The sequence below is a fragment of the Phoenix dactylifera genome, chromosome 7 (genome assembly GCF_051530095.1).
Source record: "Phoenix dactylifera cultivar Ajwa chromosome 7, Ajwa_hap1_PhDact_Kaust_v1.1, whole genome shotgun sequence".
NCBI classification, from domain to species: domain Eukaryota; kingdom Viridiplantae; phylum Streptophyta; class Magnoliopsida; order Arecales; family Arecaceae; genus Phoenix; species Phoenix dactylifera.
The window spans coordinates 3,831,590-3,853,832 of record NC_143196.1 but is presented as its reverse complement, the minus strand read 5'-3'; the positions used below and the strand labels follow the sequence as shown (position 1 = coordinate 3,853,832).

Sequence of the window (22,243 nt, the reverse complement as noted above, 5' to 3'; positions counted from 1 at the left end):
TAAAATAAGTGTTTTACAAGAGTATATATATAAATATTTATTTTGAAAAAAATATTTTCATAAAATCTGATATTTAAAAAAATATTTACACAAAAAATTTATAAACTAAAAATATAAATAGAAAATAAGTCCCTCACCCGTGTCACGCTGTCCTCTGCCCCTCCAATGCACCAATGAAATACTGGCAGAAGCTACAAACACCGTTTTTTTTTTTTTTTTTTTGCTGAAAACAGGTTCTCATATAGTACGTGTACGAATACACCCAATAAAATCAAAAAAATACTAGCTCACCATCGACACTCTTTTTATAACAGAAAGAGAAATGAGTTTGTGTGAGAAAGAGAGGAGCGTGAAGTGCGTGCTTCTCCGTAGTACTGTACCTCCCACATGTCACGTAGCTCCTTTGCATCCCAACATTTATGAACACCCCCACCTCCAAATCCTCAGACCGGAATTCGATCGAGAGAGAGAGAGTTTTGTTTCCGTTCTTCTATAGATGATATATCGCCGGCGATGAGCTTCCAAATGCAGTGCCTTAAACCTGCTGCCGTAAATGGATCCGGCAATCCCCTCGCCGACATCACCTCCGCTCGCCGTCGCCACCACTGCTCCCGCCATTCTGCTCGCTGGTAAGCCATCAAAACCAATCGCCACCCTCGATATATAGCCCCGTTCAATCCAGAGATGATGTGTTTCGTTTTATTTTATTTTTTTTGTAGGTGGGCTCGGTTCTCCCGGCGATGGAAGTTCCGCCTCGGCGGCGTCGGCGACGACGACGAGGCCGCGCCGTCATCGCCGAAGGGCGAGTGCTACGCGTGCACGCAGGCGGGGGCGCCGGCGTTCCACTCGACGAGCTGCGACCGCGCGCACGCCCCGGAGTGGGAGGCCAGCGCCGGCTCCTCCCTCATCCCCATCCAGAACACCGCGGGCGCCGGCGAGCGGCTGTCCGGGGGGCGGCCGGCGCGGGCGTTTGGGGCGGTGCTGGACCCGCGGAGCGGCAGCGTGCAGATGTGGAACCGGGGGCTGCTGCTGGCCCGCGCGGTGGCGCTGGCGGCGGACCCCGTCTTCTTCTACGCCGTGTCGCTCGGGGCGGCGGCGGAGGGGGAGGGGGGAGGGTGCGTGGTGGGGATGGACGGGAGGCTGGGGGCGGCGGTGGCGGCAGTAAGGACGTGCGCGGACGCAGTGCACGTGCTGCACGTGTGGATGCAGCTGAGGCTGGCGTACGTGTCGCGGGAGTCGCTCGTGGTGGGGTGTGGGAAGCTCGTGTGGGATCCACGGGCCATCGCCTCCCACTACCTCCGCTCCCTCAAGGGTTTCTGGTTCGACCTCTTCGTCATCCTTCCCTTACCCCAGGTATTGTTCCCTATCGCTAGCATAGAGAAGATACAGGAGCGATCTCCACGGAACAACTCAGGATCTCATCTAAAAAGATTAAGTAAAAGATAATTCTTAGATTTTTTAGCCGTGTTACCCGTGTAGAGGATCTCTTCGACGAATAATTAATGTGGGACTAAACACACGTCCACATGAATCCCCGCATTTATAATGTTCGAATAATTGATGCATAAATTTAATATCCATGAAAAAGGTTGAAAGTAAATCTTCCACCACCTAGCAGTTCGCATATCCCACAAACTAAAATATATCTCCAAGAAGATGAGAGAAATTATGATCTTTTTAGAAATTTTAAAGTTTATAAGGGGTTAGATTCAAAAATTGCCTTGATTCAAAATAGTAACTGCCGTTGTATCCAAGAGGGAAGACGGCAACAGCCTATTCACACCTCTCTCGTGACATGAATCCCGCCTCATGCAGGACCCGCGAGGAAAACATGTCAGGGGCAGCTCAGCTGTCTTCTCTCAACAGCAAACAGAATTTCTTCCGGATCCCTTTTTCTTTTTTCCAATAAGAACTCGACAGCACACCATTCAAGTACTGAGAGACAGCTGCTCGGTATGATTGGGTCTGGGGGATCTGACACCGTAGGTCCGTGCCATGCACGGTGATGATGCGCTGTCAGGGGGCGTTTATTTGCGTCGGTACAGCCAGGGCCTAGATCCGCATTTCTCCTCTCAACAGCATTTGTCGATTTCCGCAATTCTACCTTGATCCCACAACGTCCTGTCCGGGAGGTCTAAGAGGTCCATTTTGGCCTTTTAAAGCTACTAATAGGCCCGGGTCCTACCTTTGTGATTAGGTATCACGGGTCTAAATTGATTACGGCGAGAGGATGGCATACCTTTGAGTCATTAGTTCCGAGAGCAAAACTCAAGGCTGCCTAGAAAAGTGCCTTCCATGCGAAGCAAGTTCTGGAGGCCCGGTGCATCATCCTGAAGAAAAATTTAGTAGAGTGATTGAGTGGATTCTACAGAAGAGGCCGGAAGTATTCGACCATCCACTTCTAAAGGACATCCGGCAGCTGTTGTAGGAGTGTGATGTCTTTCAAGCTGTGCATGTATTCCGGGAGACGAACAGAACTGTTGACTGGATCGCCTCCTTTGCTGCTCATCATTCTCGAGAGATTCTCTGGACTCGCTTTGTATATATTCCTCCACCTCTGTGGAGTATTTTGTCCCTTGACTCAGTAGGCAGGGCTCGCGCGAGACCAGTGTGAGCTGCCGATGTACCAAAAAAAAAAAAAAGAAAAGCATCACACTAAATTAATTATTTGATATTTTTCTCTAAAATCTGTGCTTTTATAATAAAATAATCTTTCAATTTATAGGGAGGGGATGTTATAAATTCTAGAATATTCCACCGATCATGGCTATTTGCACAAACTCTTAGCCTAATTTTAATGGCATTTATCTAAAATCCAACAAATGATGAATGCTCTATGTCTAAAGCTATGTAATTTTCATAAGCACATTAATATAAGTACACATGCAATATGTATTTTCATCCATACATTTTGACAATTTTAAAATATTTCTAAATTTGTGCAGATTGTCTTCTGGTTTGTGCTGCCAAAATTGGTCAAAGAGGAAGAGCTCAAGCTTATAGCAACGATCCTCCTATCGATTTTCTTGTTCCAATTTCTTCCCAAGGTTTATCACAGCATCTGTATGATGAGGAGTATGCAGAAGGTCACTGGCTACATATTTGGAACCATTTGGTGGGGTTTTGGGCTCAACCTTATTGTCTATTTCACCGCATCGCATGTAAGTATGAGCTACTCGCCACCTTAATCTAGACTTAAGAGAGCAACATTTTGATTGCCTTAGAGGATTAGCTAATGTCACGCCCCGACCCCAGCACCCGGGTCCGGCACGCGACCGGCCGCATGAGCCCTAGAGCAGTGCCCTAAAAATCATGCAAGGCCTAAGATAAACAATAATTCCAATAATTCCATAAATGCCAAAATCAAAGATTGATGTAATTCAATCAAATCCAGCTACAATGTACTGATTTATTACATAATTTCAAATGTCCATAAATAAAAGATAAATTGACTTCTAATTATCTAGCAGTCTGACTCCAGATCGAGCTCACTTCTTGTCCCATCCGACAGATTCTACGAATCCAGTGCCTCTGAAAAAAAATGGAAGTGTAGTATGAGCTTTTCCAGCCCATTAAGAATCCCAACAGCCACACACGATAAAATCATAAAATAATCAAGTATCAAAATATATATATCATTTCATCATTTCAAAAGCTCAACAAACAACAAATATACGTAATCAGTACATATACACAAATCCTTTTTCACATTATGTGATCCATTCCCGTATTGCTCAAATTCCAAAGTTTTCAAACTTTTCATTTCTGGCGTTGGACTAACCAAGATCATGTCCCAGTCCAAGACTGCACAAATCCCACGCATAAGCTCGTGGCAGCTATCCCACGCGTAAGCCCGTGGAGGCTATCCTACGCATAAGCTCGTAGAGGCTATCCCACGCGTAAGCCCGTGGAGGCTATCCCACGCATCAGCTCGTGGCAGCTATCCTACGCATAAGCTCGTAGAGGCTATCTCATGACAAGGTTAGTCCAACCCATATTACATGTCTAGTTTTACATGTTCAATCACATTCCCATCACATCTCATATTTTCATAAATTTTCAAAATATGTTATTTCTTCCCAAATGAATTTATCTCAATATATTCATTATAAACAACATGCACGCCTCATAGGTGCCGCATCAACTCATAAACAATAACAACATAATAATGAAAATATGTTGATAAAAATTCATCTCATATGTGTCATATCAACTCACAAGCAATAACAACAAAACCGTAAAATAAATCCAACGATAAATTAATATATGCATAGAAGTGCTCAGATGTAGGGATTCTTACCGAAATTGTAGACTGACTCAAATACAGTCCGAATCACAACCTACGCGCTGGGGTACTGAGTCCCCTGATCAAAACCTCCTGGCTCTGCCGACTCTTCCTCTACAACATCAATTACAAATCACAAACTAAATCATTTAATATTTAAATATTCCAAACCATAATTGATATTTACTATAGGGTCCATAACCAGATCCCCAAACATCTCAATCTCTCCAAGTCTAGGGCAGTCGGGGTGGCCCGACTCCCACCCTTGTACCACCGGCCCATGTCGTCGCCAGCCGTGGCCGCTGCCACGCCGGCGACGATGGCCGGTCCCGATGAAAAGACCAAAAGAAGGGTGGATGATAGAGAAGGGTTCTTCCTCCACCTCCTTGGTCCAAGGGCAACAGCCGGGGTAGCTGTGCCCTCACCTTCCCCACCCTCGGCCACCATTGGCCGAACCATCGCCGGCCGCCCCTGCTGCAGTCACCGGCGATGGTGGCCGGCCAAGAGAAAGAGAGAAGAAGAAGTCTCTTCCTCTTCTTCTTCTTTTCCTTCTCCTCTTATTATTATTATTATTATTATATTCTTATTTTCCCTCCTTTTTCTTCTTCTTCTTCTCCTTCTTCTTCTTTCCAACCGACACAGACCCCTCCCCCTTCCTCCATTTCTTCCACGGAAAGGCCACCGTGATAGTGGCTCGGCCCCCAATCGACGACACCCAGCCGCCGTCGCCGCCGCCGGTGGCCAACCGACGAGGGGAAGAGGAGGAGAGGATGGGATCCCAAGGAAGAAGACCTCGGATCCACCCTCCCTCATCACATACATAGCCTAGAAAACCCTCTCCGACCCTCACATAGACCCGACCGACCCCCAATACCATGGATCTCGTCCCATCCCGGCGGCCGGCGGCGGCAACAACCGGAAAGAAGAGGCCGAAACAGGGGTACCCTGTTTCGGACCCTTCTCCGATGATTCACCGGCCAAATCCCCAATCCAACACATCCCTAACCCTAGCAAAGGAAACACAAGGGCCGAGCCATGCTTACCTCGGTCTGGTGGGGGTGTTCCGGCGATCTTTCCAGCGAGAAATCGGAGAGAAAGCCTTGAGAAAATCCTCGGATCCCAAGCTGTGGAGGATCTTCACCGAAGGGAAGAGAAAGACTTGGAGCTTCCCTCGCGGCCGGCCGGATCTCGGTCTCCTCCGGCGAGTCGCCTCCCCCGACGACCGGCCTCCCCTCACGCCGCCGCCTCCCCCCTTTGCAACCTCCTCTTCCACGATCGTGCCTAGGGCACGATCATAAGAGGGATACGGGTCCGGTCTTTTCGGGCCGGCCCGTTAACCTCTTTTATTTTTTCTGGATTTTTACATTCTCTCCCCCTTAAAAAAATTTCGTCCTCGAAATTGACTTACTTGAAGCCTCAAACTTTTAAAAAAATGCATCCGTTATATCATCCCTGAGATCTCAAGTAGTCTCCCTCTCGGAGTCCCTACTCACAAGATTTTGACATACAAAAATCACAGCATCTCAAAACTTGATCCTTTCTATTTACCACACATAGTAAGTTCTTTTGATCTCCTTCAAAAGAATTCCAAACTCCCAACCTTGGATTAAAATGCCATAATTATATCCCAAAGAAATTAATTTCTCTTAATTCTGCCCAGAGAATAATTGGCTTGACAGAAATAGGAGAAATCTTTAGTATCAAATGCTCTTAATATTCTATAATCATTTTTCTTTTCTTTCTCCCACATCATTCCAACAAATAAGAGATTCATGTTAAAACATTCCAAGTCTAAGACCAACCAAAGAATCATCATCCGTAAATGCTAAATTTAACATGCCCAAGATTCTCCCAAAAGTTGTCAACAATAGAAGAATCCACTGGTGAGAATTACATAGCTACCTTTAGATCATCCATAGAATCAACAACATTCTCCTGAAACTAACTCAAGTATTTCATCATAATGCCTTTTAGATCAAATATTAATGATCTTAACCAGTTTCAAAATAAGTCAAACCACCACACTTCCGCTGCACTCTCTGATTTAATTCATTTAATTCTCTAAAGTCACAAAATGATTTCTGACTAAAGTATCACTTTGCATTGAGACTAAGAAACTCCAAATTTTAAATTTCCAAGTAGAACTAGAGCAAAACCTTTAAATCTTTTTGTCCTCGGTTTATATAGAGTATACTTACCATAACTAACCCCCAATCCTTTAGTCAAGTTTAAGGTCACGATCTCCACAACCTTTTTAGAATCCAAAATATCTAGGTTTAATTTAAAGGGGGATAATTCTTGTATTCCTTTAGCAATTTAATTAGAAGATCTACATTGATTTCCTTCCAACAGAATTTACTTCAAATTCAATGGGTTAGATGTCATTGAACCAATACACTATGATTAGAATTTAACTCGATCGATCTCCTGATCTTCCTTCACCAAGATTCTTAACATCCATCAGTAATGCTATATATGATAATTCATGTAAGCATCTCATGACCGAAGTTTCTACTCAATATGACATTTATTAGTGGCTTCATCAATAATGACAAAAGATCCCTGCTCAAATCTTAAACCTAGGCTTGAGTTTTAAATTAACACATCAAATAGTCTTCTACAATTATAAGTAAAATCCAGTAGCCCAATCCAAACATGAGAATTCAAATAATTAGAATTCTCCCATCAATATGCATACTCTATGGCCTCAAAATAATCAAATACATCCATAGGAAATAGACCTATTTGCAATATCCAACATGCCAACACCAGATATAATCCACATACATTTTCAACTTCGAAGAACGTTCCTTTCAATATTATGAAATCTCCTTAGCTTACTCCAATACTAAATCAACGTACAAATCCCACTCTAATAATTAGCAGCAAAACCAAAAGTATGATCACATCAAAACCCAAATCAAATTTGAACTTTCAAATCATTTAAATAATATCTGAACATGGTATGCTCGATATGCCATTGTTGACCTACACTTATCTTAGGTCAAACCTCTCTTATCATGATCAAAGACAATTTATACTTTCCTTCCGTATGCATCGAAAACCAAACCGATGCATACATTTTATCACAAGGCCAAGTGGTCTTATAGCTTAAGCACTGAATTTAATTGTCATGTCCAAAGTGATCATAACCTTAAGCTATGATATATTTCTGTCACGATCCCTAGTGATCTTAAACATATGCTTAGATTCCAACTGGTCACATTTTTCAATAATCTTAAACCTCAAACTTTAATGCCACTAAGGCCACAGTCCCTAGTGGTCTTAAACCTTAGATTATAATATCATTCTTGTTACAATCTCAAGTGATTATAAACCAAATCTCTGATAGTTTTTCTATCATAATTCTCCACTGATACTCACCTGAACATAAACCCTAGGATACCTTAACCTTAAGCTCTGATACCACTCTGTCACGCCCCGAACCCATCACCCGGGTCCGGCACGCGACCGGCCTCCCCTCACGCCGCCGCCTCCCCCCTTTGCAACCTCCTCTTCCACGATCGTGCCTAGGGCACGATCATAAGAGGGATACGGGTCCGGTCTTTTCGGGCCGGCCCGTTAACCTCTTTTTTTTTTTTTCTGGGTTTTTACAGCTAACATGCTAAACAAAGCCTGTTGATCATCAAATCAGCATGATATCTTTTTTTTTTTCCAACAAAAAAAAATAAATAAGGTAGAGAATTTGGTGCTTGACAGAGAAAACATACATAGGAGACTCCAGAGCTGCATGTTTTTATTATGTTAATGGAGATGCTAACCACCTGGCCAATTTGTTAGCGACTAGAGAAATCAAGGTTTTCCAAAACTAGATACATTGGCTCTGCAAATCGTCTCCCTGTAGGTCTTAGCTTCTTGCTTAGAGTGAATATAGGGCATGCAACATTTCAAAGGACAATGATTCAGTCTTCAATGAAAATAAAAATGGAGGATTGAAGTAAACCTTCACAACTACCAATCTATTTCAAGAAAATTCTCCATATCTTTGAATAAAACAAAATTCAGGTTATGTTTGGAGAATACCTGTGCGTGGCAAATTTTGTAATATTTCGCATGGATTTATTATGATTATAAACAATTGATTAAGCACAGCTTAATTCCATTTGAGTCCAAAGTGTAGCACAATGTAATCCTGCATTTGGACTCTCTAATGTCCTATCACAACCAAAGACCTCACTCTAAAAAGACTACTCGGAAGGTTGTTATTTGGGTTTCTTAGCTCTGTGTAAGTACTAAAGATTTACTCAGTGTTTAGCTGATTTGGGGCTAAACGGGTCCTCACATGTCCTCCTCTACTCAACCTATTTTTATTTAAAAGCACTAATGACGCTAGGAGGGAACTCCATCAAGCCATACTCTACATGATGTTGGAATTGCTGTAGTCCAGTTCACACTACTTCAAGGTCTCTCACTCACCTTTTCTTTGGTGTATTACTTGAAAGTAATCATTAGAGCTTCTTGTTATGCATTGACTCAGACCATGACTCAATAAAACCCCTTCTTGATCATTATGAGCTCCTTTTAAAAGAGAAATCCATCTAACTTGATCCTGCCTAGTGCATGCTACTAGAAATTTCCATCTGAAGTAAAATGTTTGCTTGTTCCGTTTTATGGAAACAATTATTTCAATGCTGTTTTAGGAACTTCAGGCATTGGAAACCATAAGGCATAGATGCAATCTGGAGATAGCCTCAGGCTGACTCTTGCCAACCACTGCTTTAGTAAATTACATATTGTTCCTCCACCCAAACAACCAAGCAGTTGCCTGTTGAACCACCAGGAGCCTTCCATCAAGATATGGATTGTGTTCTCCAACCTAGACCTGAAAGACAAAAAGCATTCAACAAATCAGCTGCTAATAAAAAGTCGTGTAATGAACATTGGTTTTCCTCATACAACATCTATATGCATTGGATTGTCAAGATGTTGGTCATCCCTGATAACCATCATCTAGTTGGACATGTTACAAAATGAAACTAATGTTTTTGTCATCAGTTGTCAGATACAAATGTTTTTCAGTAGTGCTCAATTGACAAGGAAATTCTGAAGAAACTGAAAATCCATTGAAATTTAATCATAAAGTTAATTATCCAAGGACTGCATCTTCTAGCCTTTCCAAGGAAAGGACATGAAAAGTCCATGTGCATAACTCCTATCTCCATATGGGAAAGGTCCTGAGTTCAAATGTGGCTCCTAGCATCCCCACCAAAGAAAAAATGAAAAAGAAAACAAGAAAGAAAAATTCATTCTGTTTTACAGCATATGTTTTACTGGCACTTGGACTTGTTCTCATCTTGCTTAAGTGCATAAGCTTTATACCTTCGTACACATGCATGAGCATAGCATGTGTAGATGAATGTACTGAAATGATTAAAAGCAATGAAGTCCAGACAGTTGTTTTACTAATGCAATTGATAATCATGATACAGCTAAAATTCCACATCAATCTTAATCACTAGATACAAGCACATCTCCATCAGCTAAATGCTGTATAACAACAAAGATATGCTGAAAATTTCATTTTTCTTTCATTCTAAATGAGCTAGAAAAAAGTTAGTGTAATGTGCTTTGGTGCTATTTTCAGGTTGCTGGGGGCTGCTGGTATGTCCTTGCGATCCAACGTGTTGCCTCGTGCCTTCAACAGCAATGCCAGAAGAATAATAATTGTGATCTCATGTCAATGGCCTGTTCCAAAGAAGCCTGTAAACTCCTTTCATTACCAGCTGGCATCGATGAATTATCTTGCATCAATAACCTGACATTTGTGGGAAATCAAAATCTCCATGCATGCTTAAATGTAGATGGACCATTTCAGTATGGTATATATGATGCAGCTCTTCCTGTCATATCCAGCAACTCACTAGCTGTTAAGATTCTTTACCCTATATTTTGGGGCCTTATGACTCTCAGGTACTTTTCTTTTCCACCTTTTTTCCAGAAGAAATGTGTCAAAAGGGCAAAGCAATTGCTATTTACAGTTGCATTTCTCCTTAGTATGGCATATAAAATTCATACCTCACAAAACATTTCGCGTGCTAGGTTTATGCTACTGCTAACAGAAATCTGTCGATTGTAAATCTCTCCTCATACTTAAAGCAAAATGAAGAAGAAAGTAGAGATGTTGTGTGTTTAATTACTGCTACAATCTTTGTTTTGCTGCAGCACTTTTGGCAATAATCTTGTTCCAACTAGTCAATGGCTGGAAGTGATATTCAGTATAGCAATAGTTCTAAGTGGCCTCATGCTCTTTACTCTCTTGATTGGGAACATTCAGGTACTCATAAATAATTTCTTTTTACTTGTTTATCCATGAGTTTGGACAGTACATACTTATATATGAGACCCTCAAGTCCTAACAGCTATTGTTCATGCATAGATCTTTCTGCATGCAGTCATGGCAAGGAGAAGAAAGATGCAGCTAAGGTTTCGAGACATGGAATGGTGGATGAAGCGAAGACAACTGCCCTCACGCTTGAGGCAGAGAGTACGGCAGTATGAATGCCAGAGATGGGCCACGATGAGAGGGGAGGATGAAATGGAAATCATCAAGGACTTGCCAGATGGGCTAAGACGAGACATCAGGCGCTATCTCTGCCTCGATCTCATTAAGCAGGTGCTCTTTAGGACTAGACTGCAGATCTTGTATATACACTTGTGAGGTAAAGGATGACACTTCTTATATATTAAGTATGTTCACAGGGATGTCGCATGGTTTGATTCCAAAAACTCTCAAACCATATTTCTGGTGATCACTTGAAAAATCTAAAGAAGAATAAAGGCTGTTAGAATAAATCAACATGAATGAATCAGGATAGAGAAGAAAATCAGCAAAGCAGAATGAAAGATAGGCTCAATTGTAGTGGCCAAGTTCGGAAAAACTGTGTGAATTAAAGGTGAGCATACTACAGAAAGATTAGTGTCAACAATCTGAGATCAAAGGTGGCAATGTACCAAGTGAATCTGGTATGTGGACTGCATATTCTGAACGAACCTTTATCTGGTTTCGTATATTTCTTATTATCTATCTATTTTAGAATAATGAGTTTGACATTGGGTAGCCCTGACCAAAACCTTTGTAAGGTAAACAGATAAAATATAGCATATCGAGATCAATTAGGATAACCTATAGCAAAAGCCTTAGTAGGCAGATAAATAATCAAATGTAACACTGTTCTCCTCTTCTTTAATCAGCTGAGTTCAAAGCTAGAACAAAAACTCTAAACTAAACAAGAATGGGTGGTCCGAGCATTAGAAGATCGAAAATCCTAACAAAGGAAGAGCAATCCAAGCACAAATCGAAAGGAGTATACCGCATTTGCTTATGTCACTAGGATTCAGATAGCACTTGACGGTTACATTATATGATAGTAGCCTGATTAGCTCAGAAATATTTGTTCTTCAGGTGCCTTTGTTCCATAGCCTGGATGATCTTATCCTCGATAACATATGCGACAGAGTTAAGCACCTTGTCTTCTCCAAGGATGAAAAGGTATGTAAGACAAATACAAACTAATTATGTCATCATTTAGAAGAAGTTGATGTACAGTTTTAGCTGTTAATATTCTTAATAGTGACTGCATTCTAGCATATCTCAATCCATCAGTATTCGTCCAGATCATTAGAGAAGGAGATCCAGTGCAGCGAATGGTTTTTATCGTACAGGGGCACTTGCAAAGCAGTCAAAAACTCAGCAAAGGAATGGTGGCAAAATGCATGCTAGGCCCTGGAAACTTTCTGGGAGATGAGCTCCTTTCATGGTGCCTCCGTCGCCCATTTATGAATCGGTTACCAGCTTCTTCAGCCACATTTGTTTGTGTTGAGCCAACAGAGGCCTTTGGATTAGATGCACACCACCTACTCTACATCACTGAGCACTTCAGGTACAAATTTGCAAATGATAGACTCAAGAGAACAGCAAGGTATTACTCGTCGAATTGGAGAACATGGGCAGCAGTTAACATTCAACTTGCATGGCGCCGTTACAAGGCCAAAACTAGAGGTGTGACGATTCAGCCATCAGAACTTGGTGACAGCGAACGCCATCTTCGGCTTTTTGCAGCAATGTTCATGTCAATCCGACCTCATGATCACCTTGAGTTGTGTGGATAAGGTCTCAGTTTTGAGCTGACACATTTCTGTGGGAAGGATTCATTTTGCTGCCGAGCAAAATAATTTCAAGAAGATGGATTTCATCTAGAAGCATGAGAGAGAGAGAGAGAGAGAACAGTTCTACCAGGAAAACTTTAATGAACAGATTACTTCTTTTAAGATGAGAAGAATGGATTTTTTTTTTTGTAGTTTTCTGAAGGATAGAATTAATAAAGATCTTTGTTCTATAGAACTCAGCATTATGTGTTTCCATTCTATGGACAATTCAATATGCTTGTGAGGGAGGCATCAGAGAGATTGTTTGCATGGCCCATCCTCTGAAGTGCTTGTATTCTAATAATAATCTTCAGAGTCGAAGGGGGTGTTTTCAAAACAGAGAAGGGATGTGGAGACATGATGTCCTACTGCAGGGTAAAAATTCAGAATCATGACACTTTGGCCCATGTTGTATTCTTTTAAAATACATTCACTTCAGTCCAAAAAAACTCTCGCTGTTGAATAGAAATTCTCCTTCCAAATAAATTTTGCAGAAGCTGTCCAGCAAAACATCTTCCACTAATTTCTGAGTCCATTGAACATTGAACATTGAACATTGAACTTTTCTCAATATAGTTGTCATGATTTTTCTCTTCCATGAAACCCTTATTCAGGTTCTTTACAAGCTCATTTCAATGTGCCACTGTTCACAGGTTAAGAATAAGTCCTGAGAGCCAGCATGTGGTCAAAAGAAAGATGAATGGCTTCTCTTCATTGTTTCCTTAGTTATCCTCTTTCTGTTTTGATGCCTATATGATGAATGCCAACAAATTCGAAGCATTAGAGAGCATTTGTCTACTTACCCAACTAAGTTGAACACCTAAGTTTTCCATGAAATTTGTTTTATCAAACATTTTTCTCATGGATAACAGAAAACCAGAAGCTATTAGAACTTGTAGCATTCTCCGAGCTTCATGCCTCCTTTTTATTTTTCAACTTCATATTTGAAAATACGCCCATCAAGAGAAGCCATTTCATAGAGTTCATACTTTAAGTTTGGGTTTAATGCATCTGCCATAGCTGAAGAATGCCACTTATCACAAAAGGACCATCTAAAGCATTCGAATACAAAAATTACAGTTCTTAAAAATAACAATGTCACAAATAAAGGTATAGAATAAAGTATATATATTGAAGCAACAAAGAAGGAATCTGGAATAACAAAAAGATGGAAACTTAATTTCTCCACATGATCAAAACAACATCATAAAAAGAAAAAAATGGCCTTATCCACTGAGATTCCTGCTATTACTGAGTCTTTATGGGGTCCAATATGCATTGCCTTATCCCCACATACGGAGTGGTTGTTTTTGTATTTCAAAGGCATGATACTCGGATCATAATAGAGCAACCTAATTATTGTGTCAAGACTTGCTCTTTACCTTGGCTATTATTATATAAACCAAAATTTCCCTGAACTGCTTGATGTGATTAGAATCAGCTGACTTCTTAATTAGATGGATTATTGATTACTAACATCTAACTCAATGTTCCAACTTAATAAAAAGTTGTGGTGACTCAAAATAGTTTCATCTTTTATGTTTATAAAATATATAATTAAAGAAAGGTGGAGCTTGGGGTGCAAAGGTGAGATGTGTATTCCTTTGAGACAAAGAAAGGTGGAGCTTGGGGTGCTGAGGCATACCACGGGCAGCATACCTAGGGAGGGAGGAGGGAGAGACAGCAACTATATCATATAAATTTGGAAACAGTAAAGATCCTCTCTTAATTTGATGCAGTTTTATGAACTTCATCGTAGCTGTATATTGCTACGAATATCTGATGATTATGGTATAAGTGATTGCTCATATGAGGACCCGTGTAGGCATGTATTTAGTTCTACATCGGTTATTCGTTAGGTAGATCTTGGATACTTATACAAAATCAAGAAACCCAAATAATACCTTCCGGCTAGTCTTTTTGGGTGAAATCCTAGATTGTGACAAATGGTATCAGAGTGACCCAGCTCATAGCCTATGTGGACTAGGAGAAACTGTAGTATGGGTCTATTAGGGCTGACCACGGATCAATCGTGGTGTTTATGATTAGATTTGAATGGATTTGAACCCTTAGTCTGACGAGGACGTCAGGGCTTAAACGGGAAAAGTATGTGAGGACCCGTGCGAACGTATATTTAGTTCTATATCGGTTATTCGCTAAGTAAATCTTGTATACTTATATAAGATCAAGAAATCCAAATAATACCTTCTAGCTAGCTTTTTGGGTAAGGTCCTCAGTTGTTACAGCTCATGACTCATATGATAGTCTAGACATATACAAAAAATTTTCATGACGTTCTAGTGTGGCCCTGCTTGGACTAACTTAAAGTTCAAGCCGAGGAGACTAGAGGTGTCCGACCTCTGAGGTCGGCACCTCTCAACTTAGCTTAGCGACCTCAAATACTAATCCGAACCGAGCATAATCCTCCCCACAAAAGAAACAACTTAGTCTTTCAGCTTCAAAGGCACGTGCAATTCCACCACATGCTAGGTTGTTATAGTATATCTCCAAAGATGTTATGTCACATAAGGAGTGGCACCACTTTAAGTTTGTTGGGACACGATCCTAGAAGATTCAAGACCCTAGCTATAAACATGTTCAAAAGCCCTCTAGAAAAAGTAACGAAAAATCATCTTAACCAAGGGAGACTCTATCTATCCGTTCTCTTTTCTGCCTTCTCTGTTTCTACATAAAATCCCCTCTAGCTTATGCACCTGAGGGTTCATTCGGAGCTAATCTGATGAGCTCTCACCCTTGTTTATTATCTCGTAGGTCTAAGGAGGCGGTCCACCTTGATGTCCCAAGATCGGCGGCAATAGATACATTGGAGCTAGCAATTTTTTTTTTTGTTAGCTATATTCATTTCTCCTATTGACTCACATTTTTGAGAAAAGAGAGGAAACCATCTGTATTATAATTAGCCATGTTCCAGCACCGAGGGATGCACTATAAGTGAACATAAATAAATAAATAAATAAATAAAGTATCCATCTACATCTTAGCAAGATTAGTTTTAAGGAGACAGGATTTTCATTGATAAATTTATGAAGCTGGGGCACTACTTAAGTGAAGTAGTTGCCTACTAGCCAAAGAAATTCTTTGATTTCCACATACTAAGGGAGATAGATAAGGAAGTGGTACAGATGGGACTGTTGCATAAAGGTCTTGGAGCATTGGAGTGGCTCCAGGCTGTAGCTCCCTCTGCCCCCATAGACAGATTTATATCGCTATCTATTGCGGTCGCAATAACTAGCTTTCGCCATCATAAATTACACCTCTTCCTCGAGTTCATTTTGAGAAGATTCCAATACACAGTGGCATGGAGACCTTAAGTTATGCCCCTCGATTCAAGGTAAAACTTTCTATTGCAATCACCTTAATATAACAATCCAGAACCTCGCCCAAAATGGCTAGCCGATTGGTATTATTTGGATTTCTTGATCTTGCACGGGTCTTTACATACTCCCCTCATTTAAGCCCTGACGTTCTTGTCAGGCTAAGAGTGCAAATCTATTCAAATCTAATTACAAACACTATGATCGACCCGTGGTTAGCCTCAATGAATCCGTGCTGCAGTATCTCCTAGTCCACATAGGTTATGGGTCGGATCGCTTTATACTATTTGTAACAACCTAAGACCTCGTCCAAAATGACTAGCTGGAAGGTATTATTTGGGTTCTTTAATTCTGTATAAGTATTCAAGATCTACCAAGCAAATAACCGATGTAAAACACATGTGCGCATGGGTCTTCACACTTAATCTCAAGAAAAAAAAAAGCTTCTATACTTGCAGAAAAGCTGCTTGGTAGCAAAGCTTTTATTTAGACCATGCTTACTTCTAATATGGATCTCTGCAGTTAGCAGCAAACGGCTTGGCCTTGTTATCTTGTCTTGCATGGCAAAACATCCTACATAGCTACATTGGCATCCATTTATTCCAATAGTCAAATGTGGTGGAGCCCTCCTCCCATTTTAGTTGGGCATGGCTATGTTTACTATTTGGTTTTGTTCCTATTTTTTGTGCTGCAAAAAATATTTAACCTATCACAAACTCATTCATGTGCAAGAATATTTAACCTATCACATTTGATGGCTGCATAAGATGCCTCTCAAACTGACCTATATGTTGATTTGTAGCCACTTGTTGGGTTGGTGTTTTCTTTTTCCCCACTCCTTGAAGGCAGGACAAAATTCCACCCACTTCATCAGAGAAGGAAGTAACAACCCATATTCAAAACATCGACCAAGAATGGTAAAGGAAGGAGTGAAGACAAGGGAAAGAAGAGGTAGAAGATAATAGAGAAACAAGGTTGTTGAAGGAGTTCAAACACTGGGAAAATGACATGGTCCAAAAAGAGGCAGCAATAAACCACTCTTGTATCTTTCGGAACATATCAACAAGTAGCGACTACAAATATCTATCCATCTATCTATCTATATAAAGAGATATATGGTCTGGTCAAAATTAGATAAAAAAGATCCCACATCAATAATCTAAACCATTTGATATGATCTATTATCTCTAAATTGATTATACATTAATAATCAAATGATTTGGTAACTAGTAGCCTACTAGACAGAAAAATACATTATTTTGTGTTATTTAAATAGTTCAATTTTTTAATCATTTGATGCATAAGCTAAGAGCCTCCAAAATATATAATTTAATATGTAAGTGGTTTAGATATAGCAGTCGACATCCAACAGCTCAAACTGTCGATATGAAATCCTTATTGTCCGATTTAAATTTGATCAAATTTAAATAAAGATTCATTGGAGTGTAGCCAAGTGAACAACATATATGTAAAAAATTGAAATTCTTCATCTTATTCATCTAACTAAAATAAAATAGAGTAAACTGCTCTCCAAAAAATATATAGTAATTATAATATGTTAAATAAATTATAATATTATAAAAGATAATAGTCACGTTTGTTGTGAGGGCTGATTATTTTACTCTGGCATTATTTTTTTATCCATATATTCGAGATTGACGTGGCATGAAATCCCAGATCATCTGCCACCTGTCCTTGCCACATCAACTCTAAGAAGCGGTTGCCAGTTTGAAAGGAAGCACAGAGAATTATAAATATACGCTCACCGGCGGTGAGCGGAAGGCACAACACATCTACGTGGCAACGGGACGGACCAGGACAAACGACGGCACCGTACTTATCTCAGTCGGCACCCTTCTCTCACCGTTAGATATAAAACGGACGGTCCAGGACAAACGACGACACTGGACTTATCTCAGTCGGCGGCCTTATCTCACCGTTAGATATAAAACGGACGGTCCAGGACAAATGACGCCTATGTGCCTATCTCAGTCGGCACCCTTATCTCACCGTTAGATATAAAACGGACGGTCCGGACCACGTGTAGGATGTATCCGTCATTGAACGAAAGGATTGGTCTAATCCAGTAATTTCAAGTAACTTGGATTCTATAGGAGCGAAGAATCTCGCCTCGTCCGAGCCGTGAGAGAGAGAGGGAGGGGGGAGGAGAGAGATATGGAGGGGTGCCGGTCGCTTCCTCTCTCTTTCGTCCTTCTTCCACTCCTCTGGATCCCACGATCCCTTTGCTCGCGACCGCTAATTGGTAATATCACTATCTAATTTGAATCCTTTTGATATAGACTTGATTGGTGTGAAAAAAAGGCTATTTTTTTGGGTAAAATCTTGGTTTTTTTAGGGGTTTATTTAGAGAGTGAGATCAATTCTGCACGAAAGGAGACTCTTTTACTGTTGATTTAGAGGTTAACGCCCCGATTTATTGTTTCTGGCGGCGTTTCTGGCGGATACCTCCTTTGCTCTCCCTGAATTTAGTGCTCTTCGTTGATGGATTTGACATGGAGTCTGGATCTCTTGGGGTTTTTTTTACCATTTCCTGAATGTGTTTCTCTGGATCCTTTTGGTGTTTTTCTATGGATTTATCCTATTTTTTTCGGATGTATGATGATCTGCACGAGCTTAATTGGATTCTGATTTTTAAATGTTTTTCCTTTCTTTTTTGTTTTTCGTTTATTGTTTCTGAACTGTTGGGATTTTTAATTAATCTTGTATGGTATATAATGTGAATTTAAAAAGCCTGTATTGCTTGACAAATTAAGTTGTAATTAGTGAATATTATCTGATCTTTCACTTGAAGATGATATATTGCCTAAAAACTTAAGTTGTAATCCGTAGAAATCTGTGAATCATGGGATATAGCCAATGGTGTATTATGGTAATAAGCAATAGATTGGTTGATGGTAATAAGCAATAGTGGGTTAAGTCTTATTTAGACTTGTGACCTTCCATCTGATGTTTTGCTGGTGACTGCTATCTAGCGTTTTTTTTGGATATACATTGCTTTAAATGATACACCTTGCAGCACATTTTTGTTCCTTTTGTGCTGATCTCCATGCAATCATCTTCAACTTCATTTTCTTATTTTTCTCAGTTCATTTGGCATGAAGCTGGTTTCATATGCTGTATTGCATTGGATAGATTGTCCACAATACATTATGGCTCTTGCTATATATTTTTGTTTTGCTATAGAATGAAAACAATAAGATCAAACAAATGTATTCTTGCTTATATGCTATGTATGGTGTCTATATATATCCCTGTTAATCACCTTCTTTGGCTTGTGCAAATAACAATTCTTTTGTATGTGATACCCATCTTAAGCTTGTTTGGGGGCGGATTCCTCTGTGAAATCTCACTATGGTACCATCACTTACATCCCTTTACCTGCCTTTGTATTCCAGGTTTTGTTGTAGGGGATTTTGAGAATTTATATCAGATTTGAGATTGGATCTAGAGATCGTATCCATCTGTTGGTTTTTTGTTTATACTACACATTGACATAGTTCCCTAAGTTTGACATTCCATCAACCAATTGCAATGTGGAGTTTTGCATCAAATGCCATCGCCGGAAGTTTAAGCCCAAAGAAGACCTACCAAAAATCAAGTGCATCCAATCTTGATTGCTCAGATGATGAGGTTTCTTCATGCACCAGCAGAGAAGAAGGTCTGGATTGTCCAATATGCTGCGAATCATTTAATATTGTCGAGAATGTGCCTTACGTTTTGTGGTGTGGCCATACCTTATGCAAGAATTGCGTCTTCGGACTTCAGTGGGCTGTTGTTAAATTTCCAACTGTACCAATCCAGCTACCTTTCTTCATCTCCTGCCCATGGTGCAATCTTCTGTCATTTCGGCTGGTTTACAAGGGTAATCTCACATTTCCCCGCAAAAACTACTTCCTACTCTGGATGTTAGAGAGCATGAATGGCAATAGAGTGAAGTCTCAGTCCTCAGTCTGTGGGGAGCACCATCTTGTCTGCCCTTCAAGTAATGCTTACCGCCATCACAGCGCACAAAGAGCTCCAAATATGCATGCAGAACACTCCCGTGCCGATCAGAATCATGCTGGCCTAGTCAGTAACTACTTCAGTTCAGAGAGGATCCATGCTTCCCTACGTAAATCGCTTGCGTTCTTTGTTCGCGTAACTGCTAAGTTCCCACTCATAATCATCTTTCTTCTCATAGTCCTGTATGCCATCCCTGCTAGTGCTGCCATTTTAGCCCTGTACATCCTTGTCACTGTCCTGTTTGCATTACCATCCTTTTTCATACTATATTTTGCATTTCCTAGCTTGGATTGGCTTGTCAAAGAGATCTTCACCTAGTGGTTTCTCCTTCCATCCAAACCAGAGCTAGAGGTTGACAGGGTTATTAACCAGTGAAGCGCATGGAGTATATTCATTGTCATGCAGGTTTCCTCTGCAATGATGTACAAAATAGTCATCTGGTGCATGGTCAGGTGCTCAATGTATGTTGTTTTGGACAACTAGTTACTGGTTACTCCATGTTGTGTTGCCCATAGATCGGTTGGAGCTTGGTGAGTAATACATGTCATTCAAGGTATTGGCATCATGTTTGACTGAGGGATCAGTTACTTTTTTCTTTCCCTCCACCTTTGGGAATCAAATGTGGTCATCTTGATGGGAAAAGCCCTTAAATCATTTGTCTGTTCCAGTTATTGGGCTATTGTGCATGACAGCGCTTTCTTGATTCATGGCTTGTGATTGTTGATTGTACTGGTGGTATATGTATGATATATCTAGTTCCCTTTTGAGTTTTTGTATGGCTATTTTTGTTTGGGTTTAATTTTTCTCCTTGATATGGTTCTTATCTCTCCTTTTGGATTTCTTGGGTATGATGAGTTCATTGAAAGAGTAGATGCCCTACAAGCCAATCGCAATATGTATTGCGAAAGGTTTTTTCTTTTGATTTGTCCAAATCATGTACATGACATTTAAATATGAATAAAGGCGTTATGTTTTATCATATGCTGTTGATTATATTTATGATAAACTCCTTAGTTTAGGGCAATGGTTTTAAGACTATGATGAGATCATACTAGTGAGACTTAAAATCCTAAAATCCTAATCTTAAATATTTTCAGTCATTGGTACATTGAGTCGGAGATCAATGATTACCGGAAAGACTGGCATGTCTTATGTATGCTCGATGCAGAGGATGATTGATCTCACAATCATTTGTGTGGAGACACTAATACAAAGATGTGGGTGCTCATTAGAGGAATGAGTTCACTGAATTGACCTACAAAGAGAAATCTTATGAAGTCTTACTTACATGTCAAAAGATGATTCTCTTAGTGGGAGTTGTGCAACTGATCCTATGACCTGAGATCACCATGGTATCTTGTGCACATGAACCCATATTTTGGTTTACACTCATTCATGACAATAAGTTATGTACGAGGTCTTCTGGATATGGTGAATTGTGTACGAAGATTATGAGTAGGTCAACAAGGAATTAATCACTTCTAGTAAGAGAAGATAGCATCCTATTTATTCTAATCATATGATAATTCAGGAAACCTTTGATCAAAGTAGAATGAAAATTAGAAAGAGTTTCTAATGTTTCATTATTTGAATTATCATTAAAAGATTGAGAAAAATATGAATATGAAATTGAGTTTGACATATATTCATACTCATATGCATTTTTGGGATGCAGTTTGATTAAAGGATTGAATTGCATGGTAACTTGCCACTGAAGGGTATTTTTGGTATTTCTACCAAATTCCATATTTTCCGGGTAGACATGACACGTTGCTAGACGTCAATCTTGTTTTATAGGTTTGATCAAATTAAAGAGTTAATTCGATCACCAATTAGAAAGGATTTTAATTGTTAAGTTCGGGTTCGCGCAGTTTGGACTTAAATCGATTAGAAGAGTTCTAATCAAGTTGGGTCAACTCGCACTCACACCTATTGCTGGCTAAGTATGGAACCCAATGGGTCACACACAAGAAAACTTATCAAGGGTCTAATTGGATTAGATCATATTTGCAAGATAAACATCCTAGCAGGTGTTGCAAACCTTAGCTCCTAATTCAAATTGGATTCGAATCATCAGATTCGAATCTGATTCTTAATTGATCTAATTTGATTAGATCATATTCTAATATGGGTTAGCCAAGAGTTGGCACCTAATTGGCTTGGTTTGAGTCTAATTGGATTAGATTTAATAAATCATTCAATCTAGACCGTTAGATCTTGATCTACCGTTGGATGAAGACATAATGGAGAGTTGGTTTAACCCAATTGGATTGGGTTAGAGGATGGCTACCATAATTGACCATTGGATCTTAATCCCACCATTGGATGAAGACATAATGGGTCAAGTGAATGGCGCCTTGCATTGGAGCCCTTGGATCATCATCATGAAAGATCAAGAGGTGAGGCGTGATGGACATGTGATTAGCATGTGATG

General features: G+C 40.1%; 2 protein-coding genes across 2 annotated transcripts; both read left to right on the top strand.

Annotated features, from left to right (window-relative positions):
• Positions 1 to 301: 301 nt before the first annotated feature.
• On the top strand, positions 302 to 12,553 carry DND1 (Cyclic nucleotide-regulated ion channel family protein). Its single transcript, XM_039127524.3, has 8 exons — positions 302 to 629; positions 720 to 1,353; positions 2,946 to 3,161; positions 9,891 to 10,216; positions 10,469 to 10,580; positions 10,683 to 10,919; positions 11,709 to 11,795; positions 11,921 to 12,553. Exons 1-8 carry the CDS (start codon positions 514 to 516, stop codon positions 12,413 to 12,415), a joined length of 2,223 nt encoding a protein of 740 aa, XP_038983452.3. The 5' UTR covers positions 302 to 513; the 3' UTR covers positions 12,416 to 12,553.
• Positions 12,554 to 19,202: 6,649 nt separating this feature from the next.
• LOC103709269 (uncharacterized) lies at positions 19,203 to 20,363 on the top strand. The gene has a single exon (XM_008794539.5). The coding sequence runs from the start codon at positions 19,339 to 19,341 to the stop codon at positions 20,125 to 20,127; it is 789 nt and encodes a 262-aa protein (XP_008792761.1). The 5' UTR covers positions 19,203 to 19,338; the 3' UTR covers positions 20,128 to 20,363.
• The last annotated feature ends 1,880 nt before the right edge of the window (positions 20,364 to 22,243 follow it).

Coding starts and splice junctions, on each gene's coding strand:
- DND1 (XM_039127524.3), top strand. CDS start 514: ATGAGCTTCCAAATGCAGTGCCTTAAACCTGCTGCCGTAAATGGATCC. Junction 1,354..2,945: donor TCATCCTTCCCTTACCCCAG/GTATTGTTCCCT, acceptor AAATTTGTGCAG/ATTGTCTTCTGGTTTGTGCT. Junction 10,581..10,682: donor TCTTGATTGGGAACATTCAG/GTACTCATAAAT, acceptor GTTCATGCATAG/ATCTTTCTGCATGCAGTCAT.
- LOC103709269 (XM_008794539.5), top strand. CDS start 19,339: ATGTGGAGTTTTGCATCAAATGCCATCGCCGGAAGTTTAAGCCCAAAG.